Genomic DNA, 18,794 nt, shown 5'->3' with positions numbered 1-18,794 from the left:
TTACTCCAGCTTTTTGTGTCCATCTGCAGTTATTGGGCTGTTCTTTAGATTAGAGATAGCACCGCCTGCTGCTGAAAGACTCATCCATGCCTTCATCTCCTCCCGACTGGACTATTGCAACTCACTTCTCCTTGGCATCAGCTCCACCTACATCAACCGACTCCAACTGGTCCAGAACGCAGCCGCCCGACATCACCCACACCAAATCCTGGCATCACATCACTCCAGTCCTCAAAAAACTTCACTGGCTTCCCATCTCCCACCGGATCACCTACAAAATTCCTGGTCCTCACCTACAAAGCCCTCCACCATCTGCCCCCCCCCCCCCCCCATATCTCACTGACCTCCTCTCCCCCTACCAACCCTCACGGTCCCTCAGATCCACATCAGCCGGTCTCCTCTCCATCCACAAGTCCAACCTCCGCAGTTTTGGGGACAGAGCCTTCCCCAGGGCAGCTCCCAGGCTCTGGAACTCCCTCCCCCAACTGATCCGCAATTCCGTGTCCCTCACCATCTTCCAGTCCCGCCTCAAGACCCATCTCTTCACCTCTGCCTATCCTTAGCCCCACGTCCCCCTCCCTTTTCATCTGTGCATTAATTGCCTCATACTGTGTTTTGTATTGAATTCTGTCTTTACTTTGTGTACTAGTCATGTCTCTACTATTTATTTCATTCCCCTTACATGTTTTTCCTCTACATGCTCAATTTTTGTAAGGTGTCCTTGAGACTCTTGAAAGGCACCCATAAATAAAATTTATTATTATTATTATTATACAGCGCAGAAACAGGCCCTTCGGCCCACCGAGTCGCTGCTATACCAGCGATCATCCCGTCACGAGCATTGTCCGACACACACTAGGGACAATTTACCATTTTTCCAAACCCAATTAACAAACCCGCACGTCTTTGGGTTGTGGGAGGAAACCGGAGCACCCGGAGGAAACCCACGCGGTCACGGGGAGAACGTGCAAACTCCGCGCAGACAGTACCCGAGGTGAGGATTGAACCCGGGTCGCTCGCTGTGAGGCAACAACTCTGCCACCGTGCCATCCTTGGGAGTTGAAAGAATCTCGGACACACAGAGTGAGAGTAATTTACATTTATTTAAGAATCTTTACAATGTGCTGTATGTAACAAATTATAAAAGCATAATATATAATTTATCTGTACGGCTGTGACAAGTTGAACATTTCTACACAAATGCTGCATCTGTAACACTTTAAACATCATCCAATATTTCTCTGCTGTACAAGGCTGTATGTCACCGTATCTGCCCACGCTATGTCCACTTGGCACAAACACTCGACCATCTGGCTGTGGCCTCTAGCACAGATCGGTCTGATTCTCCTCTGCTCCCTGCATCAATGAATTGTCCGTTGGCAGGTAAAGTAGTCTGAAGAAACACAGAAAATAGGTGCAGGAGTAGGCCATTCGCCCCCTCGAGTCTGCACTGCCATACAATATGATCATGGCTGATCATCCCCAATCAGTACCCTGTTCCTGCTTTCTCCCCACATCCCTTGATTCTGTTAGCCCTAAGAGCTCTATCTAACTCTATCTTGAAAACATCCAGTGAATTGGCCTCCACTGCCTTCTGCAGCAGAGAATTCCACAGATTCACAACTCTCTGGCTGAAAAGGTTTTTCCTCGTCTCAGTCCTAAATGGCCGACCCCTTTTTCTTAATAAATGTCCCAACCCAAAATGTCACCTATCCATGTTCTCCAGAGATGCTGCCTGACCCGCTGAGTTACTCCAGCACTCTGGTTACTCCAGCACTTGGGGAATAAGTAAACCAAGTTGTCTAGGTTGGTAGCAGAAACAGCAGCACAAAGTCATGCAAACTCCTCACGGACAGCATCGGAGGTCGGGACTGAACTTGCATTGTGAGTTACCCACTCTACAGGAGCCCCAGCTGGTGGCTGGTGATGGGGCATCTTGGACGAGTTGGGCCGAAGGGCCTGTTTCCGTGCTGTGCAACTCGATAACTCTAACCTACTGGTGGGTGGAATGGAACGCGGATGACGCGAGCCATCGCTCAGCTTGGTGGAGCAGGTGAGTGCTAGCAGGCGGCTTGAGGGCCGAATGGCCTCCTGTTGTTCCCAGTCTGACGCCGCCGCTCCAGGTCTCTGCCCCACAGCCTCCGCTGTGCTTCCTCCGACTTGCCGTGCCTCAATATGTTCTCGGAGCAGAGTTGGGCCATTCGGCCCATCAAGTCTACTCCACCATTCACCATGGCTGATCTATCTCTCCCTCCCAACCCCATTCTCCTGCCTTCTCCCCACAACCCCTGACACCCGACCCATCAAGAATCTGTGACTATCCAGGTTGTGGCTTGGCTTTGTCCAGGGGTGGTGTGGGGTGGGACGGGGCAGGGTGGGGACATCTCACAAGGGGGTCACCTCCTCCTCTGGTGGAGACGGCTGCGGTTCGCCCCCTCCCGTCACCCTGTAGACGAAACTAAAGCCGGGCTGGTCCTGCTGGGCTTCCTGTTTGACCAGCTGGGGGCAGGCGTCTAGCTCCAGCGGCTGGTACACGCCTCCCCTCTCCACAAACAGGCCGTAGCTCTCGGGGTCCGGAACCTCGAACCTCTCGGCACACGCCTTGCACACCTCCACCACCGTCACATGCGATGGTGCCAGCACGGTGACCTGGTTACCACCCCGCTCATGCAGGTAAACCTTCAGCAAATCCTGTGGTAGGAGAGGAGGTAAACAGGTTAGTGATGGTGACCAGGTTAGTGATGGTGACCTGGTTAGTGATGGTGACCAGGTTAGTGATGGTGACCAGGTTAGTAATGGTGACCTAGTTAGTGACGGTGGCCAGGTTTGTGATGGTGACCTAGTTAGTGATGGTGACCAGGTTAGTGTCATTGACCAGGTTAGTGATGGTGACCTAGTTAGTGACGGTGACCAGGTTAGTAATGGTGACCTGGTTAGTGATGGTGACATAGTTAGTGATGGTGACCAGGTTAGTGATGGTGACCTGGTTAGTGATGGTGACATAGTTAGTGATGGTGACCAGGTTAGTGATGGTGACCAGGTTAGTAATGGTGACCTGGTTAATGACGGTGACCAGGTTAGTGATGGTGTCCTAGTTAGTGATGGTGGCCTGGTTAGTGACGGTGACCTGGTTAGGGATGGTGACCTGGTTAGTGATGGTGACCTGGTTAGTGACGGTGATCTGGTTAGTGATGGTGACCTGGTTAATGACCTGGTTTGTGACGGTGACCAGGTTAATGATGGTGACCAGATTCGTGACAGTGACCGGGTTAGTGACGGTAACCACGTTAGTGATGGTGACCTGGTTAGTGACCTGGTTGGTGGTGTTGACCTGCTTAGTGACCTGGTTAGTGATGGTGACCACGTTTGGTGTCCTGGTTAGTGACGGTAGCCAGGTTAGTGGCAGTGATCTGGTTAGTGATGGTGACCTGGTTAGTGATGGTGACCAGGTTAGTGATGGTGACCTATGCAATTAGTTTTACCAACCCACTGAGATAAGAAATTCCTCCTCTGTCTCAAATGAATCACCCCAGATACTTCTCCTAATTTTAGATTCCCCACCAAGAGTAACGCAGTGGGTCAGGCAGCATCTCTGGAGAACATGGACAGGCGACGTTTTGGTCGAGACCGATTGGGAGGAGGAGGGGCAGGACAAAGTGTGGCAGGTAACAAGTTGATACAGGTGAGGTGAATTTGACAGATGTACAAAGGCTGGAGTAACTCAGCGGGACAGGCAGCATCTCTGGGGAGATGCTCTGGGTGACGTTTCGGGTCGAGACCCTTCTTCAGACAGGTAGTGGCCAGAAATTGAACATGGGGTCTAGGCTACCGGGCAAAGCAGGGAGGGGTCTGAGGACGCCAGCCCCCCCCCCCCCCCCCCATCTCCCGAGACACCAACCTGTGCCGATCGCCTGCGGGATTGGTTGTGGTGCAACGTTCTCCTCCGCCTCCACTGGCACAGGGACGACTTGGCTTCATCGCTCATCTGCCGGCTCAACAACTTGGGCTGGAAGGTGCTGATGTGGAACAGAGCGCCGAACATGGTTGTCAAGTAATATCCCCCTGCACAAGGAGGAAACACCAGGCTGTAAGGACAATAGGTGCAGGAGTAGGCCATTCGGCCCTTCGAGCCAGCACCGCCATTCAATGTGATCATGGCTGATCATCCCCAATCAGTACCCCGTTCCTGCCTTCTCCCCATATCCCCTGACTCCACTATCTTTAAGAGCCCTATCTAGCTCTCTCTTGAAAGCATCCAGAGAACCGGCCTCCACTGCCCCCGGCAGAGAATTCCACACTCACAACTTTTTGTGTGAAAAAGACCCTTCTTCAGGCGTTAGGCATTGTTAGGTCTAACGGACCCTGAGTTTACCCAGACCTAGGTTTAGGTTGAACCCCCCTGTGTTACTCCAGCATCTTCTGTCCAAGCCTGGACAATGTTGACCGCACTGCGATCCGTCTGCGGCCGGGTGGCTGGATGGCTGGATGGGCGGGCAGATGACCCTTTGCCGTCCATGCTGACCAGTTGCATCGTGGCCTGGTTCGGCAACTTGAGCGCCCAGGAGCGGAAAAGACTGCAAAAAGTAGTAAACACTGCCCAGTCCATCATCGGCTCTGACCTCCCTTTCATCGAGGGGATCTATCGCAGTCGCTGCCTCAAAAAGGCTGGCAGCATCATCAAAGACCCACACCATCCTGGCCACACACTCATCTCCCCGCTACCTTCAGGTAGAAGGTACAGGAGCCTGAAGACTACAACGTCCAGGTTCAGGAATAGCTACTTCCCCACAGCCATCAGGCTATTAAACTTGGCTCGGACAAACTCTGAACATTAATAGCCCATTATCTGTTATTTGTACTTTATCAGTTATTTATTCATGTGTGTATATATTTATACAATGGTATATGGACACACTGATCTGTTCTGTATTCATGCCTACTATGTTCTGTGTGCTGAAGCAAAGCAAGAATTTCATTGTCCTATCTGGAACACATGACAATAAACTCTCTTGACTTGACTTGGCCTGGTGGGGCCCACCTTACCTTCTCCCTGAAGCTGGCTCTGATCCAGTATCTCCATCATGTACTCCACGTCCAGGCTGAGGTTGGTCAGGTTGCTGGTGGCCAGCACGTAGGTCAGCACCGGCAGGAAGTCGTCTGCTCCGTAGGGCTTCCCTGCAACAGCGGAGTCAAACGTCATAATAATAATACAATAACAATAATGATAATAATACTCTATTGTCATTGTAAATACATACAACGAAATTTCAGGCCCGAGCGGAGCGCCAACGTATCAGATAAATAATAACGAATAGGAGCAAGCCATTTAGAACGGAGACGAGGAAATCTCACAGAGATTTGTGACTGTGGAATTCTCTGCCTCAAAGTGGAGGCAGGTTCTCTGGATGCTTTCAAGAGAGAACTAGATAGGGGTCTTAACGATAGCGGAGTCAGGGGATTATGGGGAGAAGGCAGGAACGGGGTACTGATTGTGGCTGATCAGCCATCATCATATTGAATGGCGGTGCTGGCTCGAAGGGCCAAATGGCCTACTCCTGCATCTATTATCTATTGTCCATATCTCTCCAAACCTGTCCTATCCATGTCCCTGTCTAACTGTCCACACTGGCCAACATGTCCCATCTACACTAGTCCCACCTGCCTGCGTTTGGTCCACATCACTCTAAACCTGTCCTATCCATGTTTCTTAAACGTTGGGATAGTCCCAGCCTCAACTACCTCCTCTGGCAGCTTGTTCCATGCACCATGTGTGGAAAATCTACCCCTCAGATTCCTATTAAATCTTTCCTTCCTCACCTTAAACCTATGTCCTCTGGTCCTTGGTTCCCCTTCTCTGGGCAAGAGGCTCTGTGCATCTACCTGATCTATTTCTCTCCTGATTTTATACATTGGGATATTGTCCTTACCTGATGTTGCAGACATGGCCTCGTAGATGAGCTTGCAGGCTTTCAGGAGTTGTGCCACTTTCTTGAAGGGCGAGTAGGCCAGGTGCATAGCGCTCAGCCGCTGTTGGATCTTCTCCAGTGCCGGGGCATCAGGCACACTGGCCATCACGCCCAGCTGGGCCAAGCTCTGGGTCTGCAGAACCAGCTGGTTATCCGTCAGCTTCCTCAGGGAGCCATCCTTGCTGTGGAAATCGGCCAGGCAGGAGTAGATGTGGTCTTTCAGTGGCTTCAGCACGCACTTATGCAGGGCCTTTTGGATGGACATCTCTGCAGAGACGGGGAAGAGTTCAGAGTCAGAGGGAAGTATTCACAAGGAGGATTAGAAACTCTGGTTAGAAGGCGGGAGAATGGGAACTGCAGATGCTGGTTAATGCATGAAAGGACACAAAGTGCTGGAGTGACTCAGTGGGCCAGGCAGCATCTCTGGAGAACATGGATGGGTGACGTTTTGGTTTGCAGACTTTTACTTGCATTTATAATTCTTGCAGTAGTATAACAGTAAACACATGTCTATCTGTGGACTTTGGAAGGATGGGGACCCCCAGTCCCGTTTATATGGTGGATTGGGTCAAGATCTTCAAATTCCTGGGCGTGCACATCTCTGAAGATCTCTCCTGGTCCTAGAACACTGATGCAATTATAAAGAAAGCACATCAGCTCCTCTACTTCCTGAGAAGATTGCGGAGAGTCGGTTTGTCAAGGAGGACTCTCTCTAACTTCTACAGGTGCACAGTAGAGAGCATGCTGACCGGTTGCATCGTGGCTTGGTTCGGCAAAGACTCAAAAAGTAGTAAACACTGCCCAGTCCATCATCGGCTCTGACCTCCCTTCCATCGAGGGGATCTATCGCAGTCGCTGCCTCAAAAAGGCTGGCAGCATCATCAAGAAGATGACAAATAATTAACTGTAGATTAAATTATAACCTAGTGGAGGGAGATTTGATAAACAGCCGTCGGTGTAAAACATGGTTTGATGTCAGCCTTGTTAATGGTTCAGAATTATGTTGCGAGTTTTGCTAATCCCTTTGGAACCACAGGACGTTGTAGATGCTGGAATTTGGAGGAAAATAGAGTTTGCTCAAGATTTCAGCAACTGAAGAAGAGCCTCGACCTAAAGCATCATCTGTTTAGATTCATAGTGTGGAAACAGGCCCTTAGGCCCAACTTGCCCACATGTCCCATCTACACTAGTCCCACCTGCCTGCGTTTGGTCCACATCACTCTAAACCTGTCTTTTCCATGTACCGATCTAACTGTTTCTTAAACATTGGGATAGTCCCTGCCTCAACTACCTCCTCCAGCAGCTCGTTCCATACACCCACCGCCTTTTGCTTTAAAAAAAGTCACTCCACAGATCTGGCCTCACCCTATCATTCCTGATCCACCCCCTTATTGTCTAATCCACCTCCCCCCCCACCCCCCCCAAATTCTGATGAAGGGCTTTTGATCCACAGCAGGAACTGGTCACCACCACAAGCGATCTCTGACCCACAGAGGATTTACTTTCTGTTTTTGCTCTAGGTTTTCAGCGGCTGCAGGGTTTATTTTTGGACTTCAATTCCTGTCGGTGGCCATGGTGGCATTTCCAGTGTAAACCCACGGCAAGATATGGGTGATGTGGCCATGACGTGCGTGGGCGCTCAGGAGAGTAACAGTAACAATAGATGAGGAGGAATTTCTTCAGTCAGAGGCTGGTTCATCTGAGGAATTCATTGCCACAGGTGGCTGTGGAGGCCAAGTCAATGGTTATTTTTAAGACCGAGATAGATAGATCCCCGTTAGAGAGATAGAGAGATAGAACCAGTCCCGTACAGGATCTGCACTCGAAGAATTATTGATTGTTCCTTAACACCCCACAGATGCCGCTCGACCTGTTGGGTAACTCCAGCAGATTGTCCAGCAGCCCTCCACCCCCCTCCCTCTCCTCTCCCCCCTCTCCTCCTCTCCCCTCCCCTCCCGTTCTCTTCCCCCTCTATTCCTCTCCCCCCTCTCACCCTCTCCCCCCTCTCCTCCTCTCCTCCTCTCCTCCTCCCCCTCCTCCTCTCCACCCCTCTCACCTCCTCTCCCCCTCCTCCTCTCCCCCCTCTCTTCTCCTCTCCTCCCCCCCTCTCGTCCTCTCCTCCCTCCCCCCCTCTCGTCCTCTCCCCCCTCTCCACCTCCCTCTCCTCCCCTCACCTCCTCCCCCTCTCCTCCCCCCATCACCTCCCCCCCTCTCGTCCCCCCCTCTCGTCCCCCCCTCTCCTCCCCTCTCTCCTCCCCCTCTCCTCTCCTCCTCCCCCTCTCCTCTCCCTCTACCACCCTCTCCTTCCCTCTCCTCCACCTCTCTCCTCTCCCCCCCTCTCCTCTCCCCCCCTGGTGGAGAGCGTAGGAATAGGTGACGTTTCGGGTCCATAGATGCTGCCTCACCCGCTGAGTTTCTCCAGCATTTGTGTCTACTGTCCACTCTAAGCAGCATCGCTTGTATCTCTAAAGTCTAAAGTACGTGGGTTTGGGGGGGGGGCTCATTGAAACTTACCGGATAGTGAAAGGCCTGGATAGAGTGGATGTTTCCACTGGTGGGAGAGTCTAGGACTAGAGGTCACAGCTACAGAATCAAAGGATGTTTCTTTAGGAAGGAGGTGGAGGAATTTATTTAGCCAGAGGGTGATGAATCTGTGGAAATCCTAACATGGCTTTAACTCTTACATTCAATGCCCTGGTTAGTGAAGGCAAGCCTCTTTCACCACACCATCTACTGATGTTGCCACTGTCAGAGAATTCTGGACTTGGACCCCAAGATCCGTCTGTAAGTGTGATGTCCATCACACAACCCCTGACCTCCACACAGAGTGGTGAGTCTGTGGAATTCTCTACCTCAGAGGGCGGTGGAGGCCGGTTCTCTGGATGCTTTCAAGAGAGAGCTAGATAGGGCTCTTAAAAATAGCGGAGTCAGGGGATATGGAGAGAAGGCAGGAACGGGGTACTGATTGGGGATGATCAGCCATGATCAGATTGAATGGTGGTGCTGGCTCGAAGGGCCGAATGGCCGACCCCTGCACCTATTGTCTATTGTCTATTGTCTTTAACCTGTGCACCCTGAGCCTAAGCCTAGAAGAGTATCATTAACAAGGAAGATTGACACAAAATGCTGGAGTAACTCAGCAGGTTAGGAGAAGGAATGGGTGACGTTTCGGCTCAAGACCCTTCTTCAGACTTTGGAAATGGCACCCATTCCTTCTCTCCATAGATGCTGCCTGTCCCGCAGAGTTACTCTAGCATTTTGTGTCTATCTTCGGTGTAAACCAACATGTGCAGTTTCTGTCTGTACATTAACATGGTCAGTCTAGGTCTAGGGTGCTGGAAGCCCATCTTAGGCACCGTGAGGCTTGGACTCAGAGGTGTCTGACATGCAGGAAGTTGATAAATATTTTTATCTGAGCTCTGACACAACGCCCGGAAAACCACACAGTCCGACTTCTGTATATCGCCTTCCTCTGGCTGCAGAGGCTCTTTGTAGGTGAGTGACTTAACTTCTGGCCTGAGTACATATATGGATCTGTGACAATCCTACTCTGGGTTTCATGTGAATTCCCCTCAAGGTGGTTAGAGAAAGGGTGGCTGGAACGAAAGGGAAGTTGATTTAAAACTTCTCCATAAAATCCCTGTACCCTAGCGCGCAGCGCCAGAGACCTGGGTTCCATCCTGACCTTGTGTGTGTGTGTGTGTGTGTGTGTGTGTTTGTTTGTTTTGCATGTTCGCCCGGTGACCGCGTGGGTTTCCTCCGGGTTCTCCGGGTTCCTCTCACACCCCAAAGACGTTTGTGGGTTTGTAGGTTATTTGGCTTCTACAAAGTGGGTAGGGAGTAGATGCGAGAATGGGATAGCATAGAACTTGTGTGAATGGTTGATCGGTGTGGGCTGAAGGGCCTGTTTCCACGCCGTGTCTCTAAACTGATCTAAACTAAACCCGCACTTGCAGGAATAAATTCTCCAACGTTAGGTAACCCATCTTTCCTTCCCTGTCTATCAGAATCTGCTCGCGATGCGGGTTCGATCCTGACCATGGGCGCTGTCTGTACGGAGTTTGTGCGTTCTCCCCGTGACCTGCGTGGGTTTTCTCCGTGCTCCGTGCAAACTCCGTACAGTCAGCACCCATGGGTCAGGTTCGGGCCCGGGTCTCTGGCGCTGTGAGGCAGCAGCTCTACCCGCTGCGCCCCTGTGTCACCCTAGAGACGCATAAAACCAGAGGCCGGTGATGTCTGCACAGAATCTCAGAGGGACTTCCTTCACCACAAGAGGGTTGAGAATGTGGAACGAGGGGGGTGTTTGAGGTGTTTAAAGGGGAACCAGGGTTTCATCAGAAGGAGGAAGGGTTGCAGAGGAGAGGGTATGGGAATAAGATCGTCCCATCAACAGAAGGTTAGAGACCCCCGACTGCCGGAGGACAAAGAAGGGAAGAGATTGAACCTTTTTTTCGCCTTCCATCACAGTGAGGAATGTTGAGGGGTCACTGTGGTGGATATTTGTGTTAAAATGTATTTTGTGTGTTCTGTTTTTTATTGGTATGACTGTATGGCAAATCCGACCCGAAACGTCACCTATTTTCTTCGCTCCATAGATGCTGCCTGTCCCGCTGGAGTTTCTCCAGCGTTTTTGTCTACCTTCGATTTTTCCAGCATCTGCAGTTCCTTCTTAAACAGGTATCAGACCCAATTGCCTCTTGAGAACACAGTGTATCAATTTCAGTGTTGCTACTTTAGAGAGTTGTTTTGTATTGATACTTGAACAATGATACTCTGTAAAATAATGTAACAACTACTGATATACTTTAAGTCCATCGAAACCAGCCATTGAGTGTTGGACTTTCTGATTCTGTGCCATTGTAAATAGGCAGAGAGAGGAATGGCAACAGACAATTTGTTACAATACAGTGAAGGTTATGGTCACCATATTGTGCGATTTTGTGTCTTCTTTTTGACTATGGACAAAATTGTCTGATGATTATAGAAACATAGAAAATAGGTGCAGGAGTAGGCCATTCGGCCCTTCGAGCCTGCACCGCCATTCAATATGATCATGGCTGATCATCCAACTCAGTATCCCATCCCTGCCTTCTCTCCATACCCCCTGATCCCTTTAGCCACAAGGGCCACATCTAACTCCCTCTTAAATATAGCCAATGAACTGTGGCTTCAACTACCTTCCATGGCAGAGAATTCCACAGAGTCACCACTCTCTGTGTGAAAAATGTTTTTCTCATCTCGGTCCTAAAAGACTTCCCCCTTATCCTTAAACTGTGTGACCCCTTGTTCTGGACTTCCCCAACATTGGGAACAATCTTCCTGCATCTAGCCTGTCCAAACCCCTTAAGAATTTTGTAAGTTTCTATAAGATCCTCCCTCAATCTTCTAAATTCTAGCGAGTACAAGCCGAGTCTATCCAGTCTTTCTTCATATGAAAGTCCTGATATCCCAGGAATCAGTCTGGTGAACCTTCTCTGCACTCCCTCTATGGCAAGAATGTCTTTCCTCAGATTTGGAGACCAAAACTGTACGCAATACTCCAGGTGTGGTCTCACCGAGACCCTGTACAACTGCAGTAGAACCTCCCTGCTCCTATACTCATCTCGATACCAAGGTAGGCTTGGCGATCGCTTCGCTCAACACCTCCACTTGGTTCGCATTAACCAACCTGATCTCCTGGTGGCTCAGCACTTCAACTCCCCCTCCCATTCTGAATCCGACCTTTCTGTCCTGGGCCTCCTCCATGGCCAGAGTGAGTCCCACCGCAAATTGGAGGAGCAGCACCTCATATTTCGCTTGGGCAGTTTACACCCCAGCGGTATGAACATTGACTTCTCCAATTTCAGGTAGACCCTGCTTTCTCCCTCATTCCCCTCCCCTTCCCAGCTCTCCCTCAATAGGTGCAGGAGTAGGCCATTCGGCCCTTCGAGCCAGCACCGCCATTCAATGTGATCATGGCTGATCATCCCCAATCAGTACCCCGTTCCTGCCTTCTCCCCATATCCCCTGACTCCGCTATTTTTAAGAGCCCTATCTAGCTCTCTCTTGAAAGCATCCAGAGAACCTGCCTCCACCGCCCTCTGAGGCAGAGAATTCCACAGACTCACCACTCTCTGTGAGAAATAGTGTTTCCTCGTCTCCGTTCTAAATGGCTTGCCCCTTATTCTTAAACTGTGTGTGGCCCCTGGTTCTGGACTCCCCCAACATCGGGAACACGTTTCCTGCCTCTAGCGTGTCCAAGCCCTTAACAATCTTATATGTTTCAATGTTTCATTTTTGTCTACCTTTGGCTAATAAAGTATGATGATGCTTTACACAAAGTCTTACCGGTGTCACAGTCCTCCTGGTCGCTCTGGTCGAGGATGTGAGTGAGCTCAGAGCTCTGGGTCAGGTAGTTACGGAGGCTGGTGATCATTTGTTGGACTCCCTGCAACATCTCGGTGCTGCTGGCGTGCTTGTTGCCGCTCTGCGCGGTGTAGGAAACGAAGCCTTGGACCAGGCTGCCGAAGTAGCAGTCCTTGTTGTGGCCCAGCTCCTCGATCCTGTTCCTGACACGACGGTCGGGCGACACCAGGCCGCCGAAGGCGTGGCTGACGGCCGACAGGCGGTTCTTTACCTTGTCGGTGAGGGCGTGCGAGTGGCGTTTGTGGCGGTGCCGAGGCGGCAGGATCAGCGCCCCCACGCTCTCCTCCTCCACGCTGCTGATAGACAAGGAGTCCAGCTCGGAGATGGGCGGCAGCGTGGGACTGTCGCAAGCCAGCAGAGACGTTTCGGAGTGAGCCTTGCGGAGGGTGGAGGAGCCCCTGAGCGCTCCGGTCTCTGCCCAGGAGGCTCGGTAGTTAGGGGGCAAGGTGGAGCTCTCTCTGGCCATCGCTGGACCCCGTTCCCCGGGACACAGGGATCCGGCCGTCTCTTCTCGCCGCTCCCCAGAATCCGATTCCAAATCCTCTCCCCAGCTCCAGGCCGCTCGCTGGGTGAAGATCTTCCTCCTCAGCACCGTGGAAAGAAGCTCCGGGTTAGGCTCGGGGTGGGGAACTGCAGAGAGAGAGTACACAGTTCAGATTATTGTCCCGTGTGCCGAGGTACAGTGGAAAGATGTTTGTTGTGTGCTGTCCAGTCAGCGGAAAGACAATACATGATTACAATCCTGGGATCATTCCTATAAACCTCCTCTGGACCATCTCCAGCCCCAGCACGTCCTGCCTCAGATTATGGGGCCCAAAACTCAAGATTCAAGAGAGTTTATTGTCATGTGTCCCTGATATGACAATTAAATTCTTGCTTTGCCTACAATAACTGCTCACACTACTCCAAATACACCAGGCCCAGGTTCAATCCTGACTACGGGTGCTGTCTGTGTGGAGCTTGCACGTTCTCCCCGTGACCTGCGTGGGTTCCCCGGGCGCACCGGTTTCCTTCCACACTCCAAAGACGTACAGGTTTGTACGTTGATTAGCTTGGTAAAATTGTAAATTGTCCCTAGAGTGTGTGTGTGTAGGATAGTGCGAGCTTACAGACAATAGACAATAGGCGCAGGAGTAGGCCATTCGGCCCTTCGAGCCAGCACCGCCATTCAATGTGATCTTACCCCATTCCTGCCTTCTCCCCATATTCCCTGACTCCGCTATCTTTAAGAGGCCTATCGAGCTCTCTCTTGAAAGCAACCAGATAACCTGCCTCCACCGCCCTCTGAGGCAGATAGATAGATAAGGTAGATAGTAGTTCGGCACTGCTCTCTGGTTGTGGTAGGATGGTTCAGTTGCCTGACACAACGTTTGCACGCGTATAGAATATTTTGTTATATATAATTTGTGTTGACTGTTCTGTTACTGCAGGTAAGCATTGTAAATGCAAGTCAAAGTCTTAAGAAGGTTCTACACCCAAAATGTCACCTATCCATGTTCTCCACAGATGCTGCCTGACCCGTTGAGTTACTCCAGCACTCTATGAAACGTCATCTATCCATGTTCTCCACAGATGCTGCCTGACAAAGTCTGTGGAATTCTCTGCCTCAGGGTGGAGGCCGGTTCTCTGGATGCTTTCAAGAGAGAGCTAGATAGGGCTCTTAAAAATAGCGGTGTCAGGGGATATGGGGAGAAGGCAGGAACGGGGTACTGATTGGGGATGATCAGCCATGATCACATTGAATGGCGGTGCTGGCTCGAAGGGCCGAATGGCCTACTCCTGCACCTATTATCTATTGTCTATTGTCCCGCTGAGTTACTCCAGCATATAACCATATAACAATTACAGCACGGAACCAGGCCATCTCGGCCCTTCTAGTCCGTGCCGAACACTTATTCTCCCCTAGTCCCATCTACCTGCACTCAGACCATAACCCTCCATTCCTTTCCCGTCCATATACCTATCTAATTTATTTTTAAATGATAAAATCGAACCATCCTCCACCACTTCCACTGGAAGCTCGTTCCACACAGCCACCACCACCGAGTAAAGAAGTTCCCCCTCCTGTTACCCCTAAACTTCTTGTGTCTTACCTTTAAACATCTCGTCTTCATCTACACTCCTCCCCGAATCCGACTTCTCGCTGTCATTCCTCTCCAGGATCTCCGGCTGCTTGTGCGGGGAGTCGGGATTCCTGGCGCTTCCCGCCGAGCGCTTCCTGCATTTGGTGGCCACCCGGGATCGCCGGAGGCTGCAGGGAGAGCCCTGGCCCAGCCAGCCGTCGCCGTGTTCCTTCAGGAAGAGCGGGTTGATGAAGAAGAGCGCCCCGTTCTCGCCGGTCACCTGGATCGAGCACATGGGCAGCTGTTGCTGCTTCAGGAGTTGCGTGGTCGGCGCGGCTTCGATCACCGCCGACCCACCCGGGGAGTCCCGGTTACACGAGCCTTGTTGCTGGTTCATCGGCTGATCCCAAAACTCTGCGGGGAACAAGCCAGGGGTTATTTAGAGGGTTTAGGAATAAGGGGTAGTAGGCCATTTAAGACTGAGATGAGGAAAATACTTTTCCACCCTGAGAGTTGTGAATCTGTGGAATTCTCTGCCACAGAGGCCAATCCACTGGATGTTTTCAAGAGAGAGTTAGATATAGTTCTTAGGGCTAAAGGAATCAAGGAATATGGGGAGAAAACAGGAACGAGGTACTGATTCGGGATGATCAGCCACGACCACATTGGCGGTAGACAAAAGTGCTGGAGAAACTCAGCGGGTGCAGCAGCATCTAAGGAGCGAAGGAAATAGGCAACGTTTCGGGCCGAAACCCTTCTTCAGACTGATGTAGGGTGGGGGAGGGGTGGGGGAGTGGGAGGGGGGGGAGAGAAGAAAGGAAAATGCATGGTGGTGCTGGCTCAAAGGGCCGAATGGCCTATTGTCTATTGTCTTGTGGGTTGCATTTGAACCATTTAAGGTTATCCCTCACCTTCAACGTTAGATTCGAGGATATAGGGCACTTGTAAAGGGCAGGGAGGTGTCCACGCCGCGTTGACATGTGTAGCTGGGTCTGGGCTACAAGGGGTGCAGCTGCCTGCTGTGGAGGGCCGGAGAGGGGAGGTGGGCCGCGGCCACTGGCAGGCTGGTGAGAGCACAAGAGTCCGGCATCAGCCCCCTGTGGTTAGAGAAGGCAGAGCTGAAGCGAGAGCCGCGAGGAGGAAGCGCAGAGCAGGAAACAGGCCCCGAGCAAAGAAACCCGTGCAAACTAAACACGAAACAAGTAAATGTGGTGAGTTGAACTCACGCATGCCGAGTACTGAGATCCTCTCCAGTTCCTCCTTGTCGGTCGAGCATAGGATGGCAAATGGCAGCAGCAGCCGAGAGGGCAGGACATCCCTGTAACAGAGAGTGGGGTACGTGTGTTATAGAGAGGGCGTGCAGACACCCAATGCACAAGTTCCTTATTCCACGTTAGAGGTTCCTGTGTTTTGCAATTACAGAATACGCAAACATTGGTGATGGTTTTTTCCCTTAATACTCCCTCAACGAGCGACGGTCTCCACTGTAAATACTTCCCTGTATATGCGGTATGCATGATGTGAACGCAGATTGGGTGAGATGCTAACATTTGCTAATAGCGGTCGGTGTTACAGTAACTCGCCTTTCATTGCCAAGTACTGCCCTGATCAAGTGTTTTACAGAAAGTAACCATGCAGGTTCAGCAGCAGGCAGTGAAGAAAGCCAATGGCATGTTGGCCTTCATAACAAGAGGAGTTGAGTAGACAATAGCCAATAGGTGCAGGAGTAGGCCATTTGGCCCTTCGAGCCAGCACCACCATTCAATGTGATCACGGCTGACCATCCCCAATCAGTACCCCGTTCTCCCCATATCCCCCGACTCCGTTATCTTTAAGAGCTCTATCTCTTGACTGGACTCCCACAACATCGGGAGTCGCGCATGGCCAGTTGGCCAGGCCCAGTCGCAATCCAACCAGGACATCCTATCTACCTCATTTGGCAGCTCGTTCCATACACCTACCACCCTTTGTGTAAAAAAACGTTGCTCTCAGTTTCATATTAAACCTTCCCCCCCCCCCCTCACCTTAAACCTGTAACCTCTGGTGTCGGAAGGAACTGCAGATGCTGGCTGAAACCGAAGATAGACACAAAAAGCTGGAGTAACTCAGGGGGGCAGACAGCATCTTTCTGGAGGAAAGGAATTAGTGATGTTTCGTGTCTCCTACTCCTATTCTCCAGAGATGCTGCCTGCCTAGCTGAGTTACACCAGTGTTCTGTACCCTCTGCTTCTTGATTCCCCAACTCTGGGTAAAAGACTCTGTGCATACAGCACGGAAACAGGCCCTTCGGCCCAACTCGTCCGTGCCAGCCAAAATACTCCATCTAAGTTAGTCCCTCATTTGACCCATAGTCCTCTAAACTTTTTTCCATCAATGTACCTGTCCAAGTGTCTGTTAAATCTTGTTATAGTACTTGCCTCAATTACTGACAGCTCCCTCCATACACACACCATGCTCCAGGTGAAAACGTTCCTGTTAAATCTTTCCTTCCTCACCATCCCCCTTTCCCTCCGATACTTCCATATCAACGATCTCTTCAAGTCACCGAGTCATACAGCACGGAAAGAGGCCATTCGGCCCAACCCGGCCATGTTGACCAAGGTAAGGTGCCCCATCTAAGGTACTCCCACTTGTCCGCATTTGGTCCATATCCCTCATTATTTCATTGAAACTGCAGGGATGCAGGTAGACTCACCTGCTCACACAGTAGTAGCCAATCAGCTGGAAGATGCTGGTGAATCCCAGGTAGGAATGTTCCAGGTAATAAACTACATGGAAAACAAGAATGAATTTGGGATCATTTGGGATAATCGGGTGACTCAGCGCTAGAGTTGCTGCCTCACGGCGCCGGAGACCCGGGTTCGATCCCGACTGCGGGTGCTGTCTGTACGGAGTATGCACGTTCTCCACCTGACCTGCGTGGGTTTTCTCCGAGATCTCCGCTTTCCTCCCACACTCCAAAGACGTGCAGGTTTGTAGGTTAATTGGCTTGGTGTAGAAGTATAGAAGCTGGGATGTAATGTTAAAATTGTACAAGGCATTGGTGAGGGCAATTGTGGAGTATGGGGTACAATTTTGGTTGCCCAATTATAGGAAGGATGTCAACAAAATAGAGAGAGTACAGAGGAGATTTACTAGAATGTTGCCTGGGTTTCAGCACCTATGTTACAGAGGAAGGTTGAACAAGATAGGTCTTTATTCTTTGGAGCGCAGAAGGTTAAGGGGGGACTTGATAGAGGTCTTTAAAATGATGAGAGAGATAGACAGAGTTGACGTGGATAAGCTTTTCCCATTGAGAGTAGGGAAGATTCAAACAAGAGGACATGATTTGAGAATGAAGGAACAGAAGTTTAGGGGTAACATGAGGGGGAACTTCTTTACTCAGAGAGTGGTAGCTGTGTGGAATGAGCTTCCAGTGGAAGTGGTGGAGGCAGGTTCTATTCTATCATTTAAAAATAAATTGGATAGTTGTATGGACGGGAAAGGAATGGAGGGTTATGGTCTGAGTGCATGTAGATGGGACTAGGTGAGAGTAAGTGTTCGGCATGGACTAGAAGGGCCGAGATGGCCTGCTTCTCTAACGGCAGTTCCTTCCTGCATATTTTGTCTGGTTTTACAATAACATGTTTTTTTTGTACCATCTACATCTTGGATTACATTAGTCACTTGGAATTAAATTAAATTATTTCCTAGCTACACGAGTAAACTTCCTCTTCAGGTGGCTGAGCCACACGTAGTATTTGTCTCCTCTGTTCCACCCACGGTGCAGTTAATGTGAATGCAGGTAACGCCTCCCTTGTCATCTTGTACAAGAGATAGTCATCATTTCATAACTCTTCTCACTAATTTTCCATTTATTTTGCATTTAAGTTTCCCTTTATGAGTATAATTTGACAATGGTTCAAAAATAATATTTTTATCTTCTTAAAATACCAATTCAGTCAAAGACTTAAATCATTCACACGGATTACTGGCTGGTAATTTACAATGGGATAGGTCCATTCAGGCTGGGAGTGTTAGCTCAGGGCACCGTGGCTCGGCGGGTTGGGCCGCCGCCTCACAGCGCCAGAGACCCGGGTTCGATCCCGACCTCGGGTGCTGCCAGTGTGGAGTTTGCATGTTCTCCCCGTGGCCGCGTGGGTTTCCTCCGGGCGCTCCGGTCACCCCCCACATTCCAAAGGGTTTCTAGGTTAATTTGCCCTCTGTAAAATGCCCTGAGTGCGAACGGTTCAGGATTGATGGCCAGCATGCACGCGGGAGAGGAGTGAGAACAGGACAGGCCCTTCGGCCCACCGAGTCAGCACCGACCAGCGACCCCCGCACACTAACGCCATCCTACACACACTAGGGACAGAGATGC

General features: G+C 50.8%; 1 protein-coding gene across 2 annotated transcripts in view; it reads right to left on the bottom strand.

Moving 5' to 3' along the window:
- Positions 1–1,728: 1,728 nt before the first annotated feature.
- Positions 1,729–18,794, bottom strand: part of LOC116967861 (ras and Rab interactor 3-like) — a 30,911-nt gene continuing 13,845 nt past the window's right edge. For both annotated transcript variants that reach the window (XM_033014493.1, XM_033014492.1), the window contains exons 4-11: positions 17,130–17,202; positions 15,661–15,752; positions 14,465–14,848; positions 12,294–13,001; positions 5,928–6,233; positions 5,044–5,175; positions 3,899–4,062; positions 1,729–2,691 (exon numbers count right to left, since the gene is read on the bottom strand). In XM_033014493.1, coding sequence (XP_032870384.1) covers positions 2,386–2,691; positions 3,899–4,062; positions 5,044–5,175; positions 5,928–6,233; positions 12,294–13,001; positions 14,465–14,848; positions 15,661–15,752; positions 17,130–17,202 — 2,165 coding nt within the window. In that variant the 3' untranslated portion in view covers positions 1,729–2,385. The remainder of the gene's footprint in view (positions 2,692–3,898; positions 4,063–5,043; positions 5,176–5,927; positions 6,234–12,293; positions 13,002–14,464; positions 14,849–15,660; positions 15,753–17,129; positions 17,203–18,794) is intronic.

This window comes from Amblyraja radiata, chromosome 41 (assembly GCF_010909765.2).
Source record: "Amblyraja radiata isolate CabotCenter1 chromosome 41, sAmbRad1.1.pri, whole genome shotgun sequence".
Taxonomy (NCBI): domain Eukaryota; kingdom Metazoa; phylum Chordata; class Chondrichthyes; order Rajiformes; family Rajidae; genus Amblyraja; species Amblyraja radiata.
Note: the sequence above shows the minus strand (reverse complement) of the source record. Positions and strands in the feature narration are given on the sequence as shown.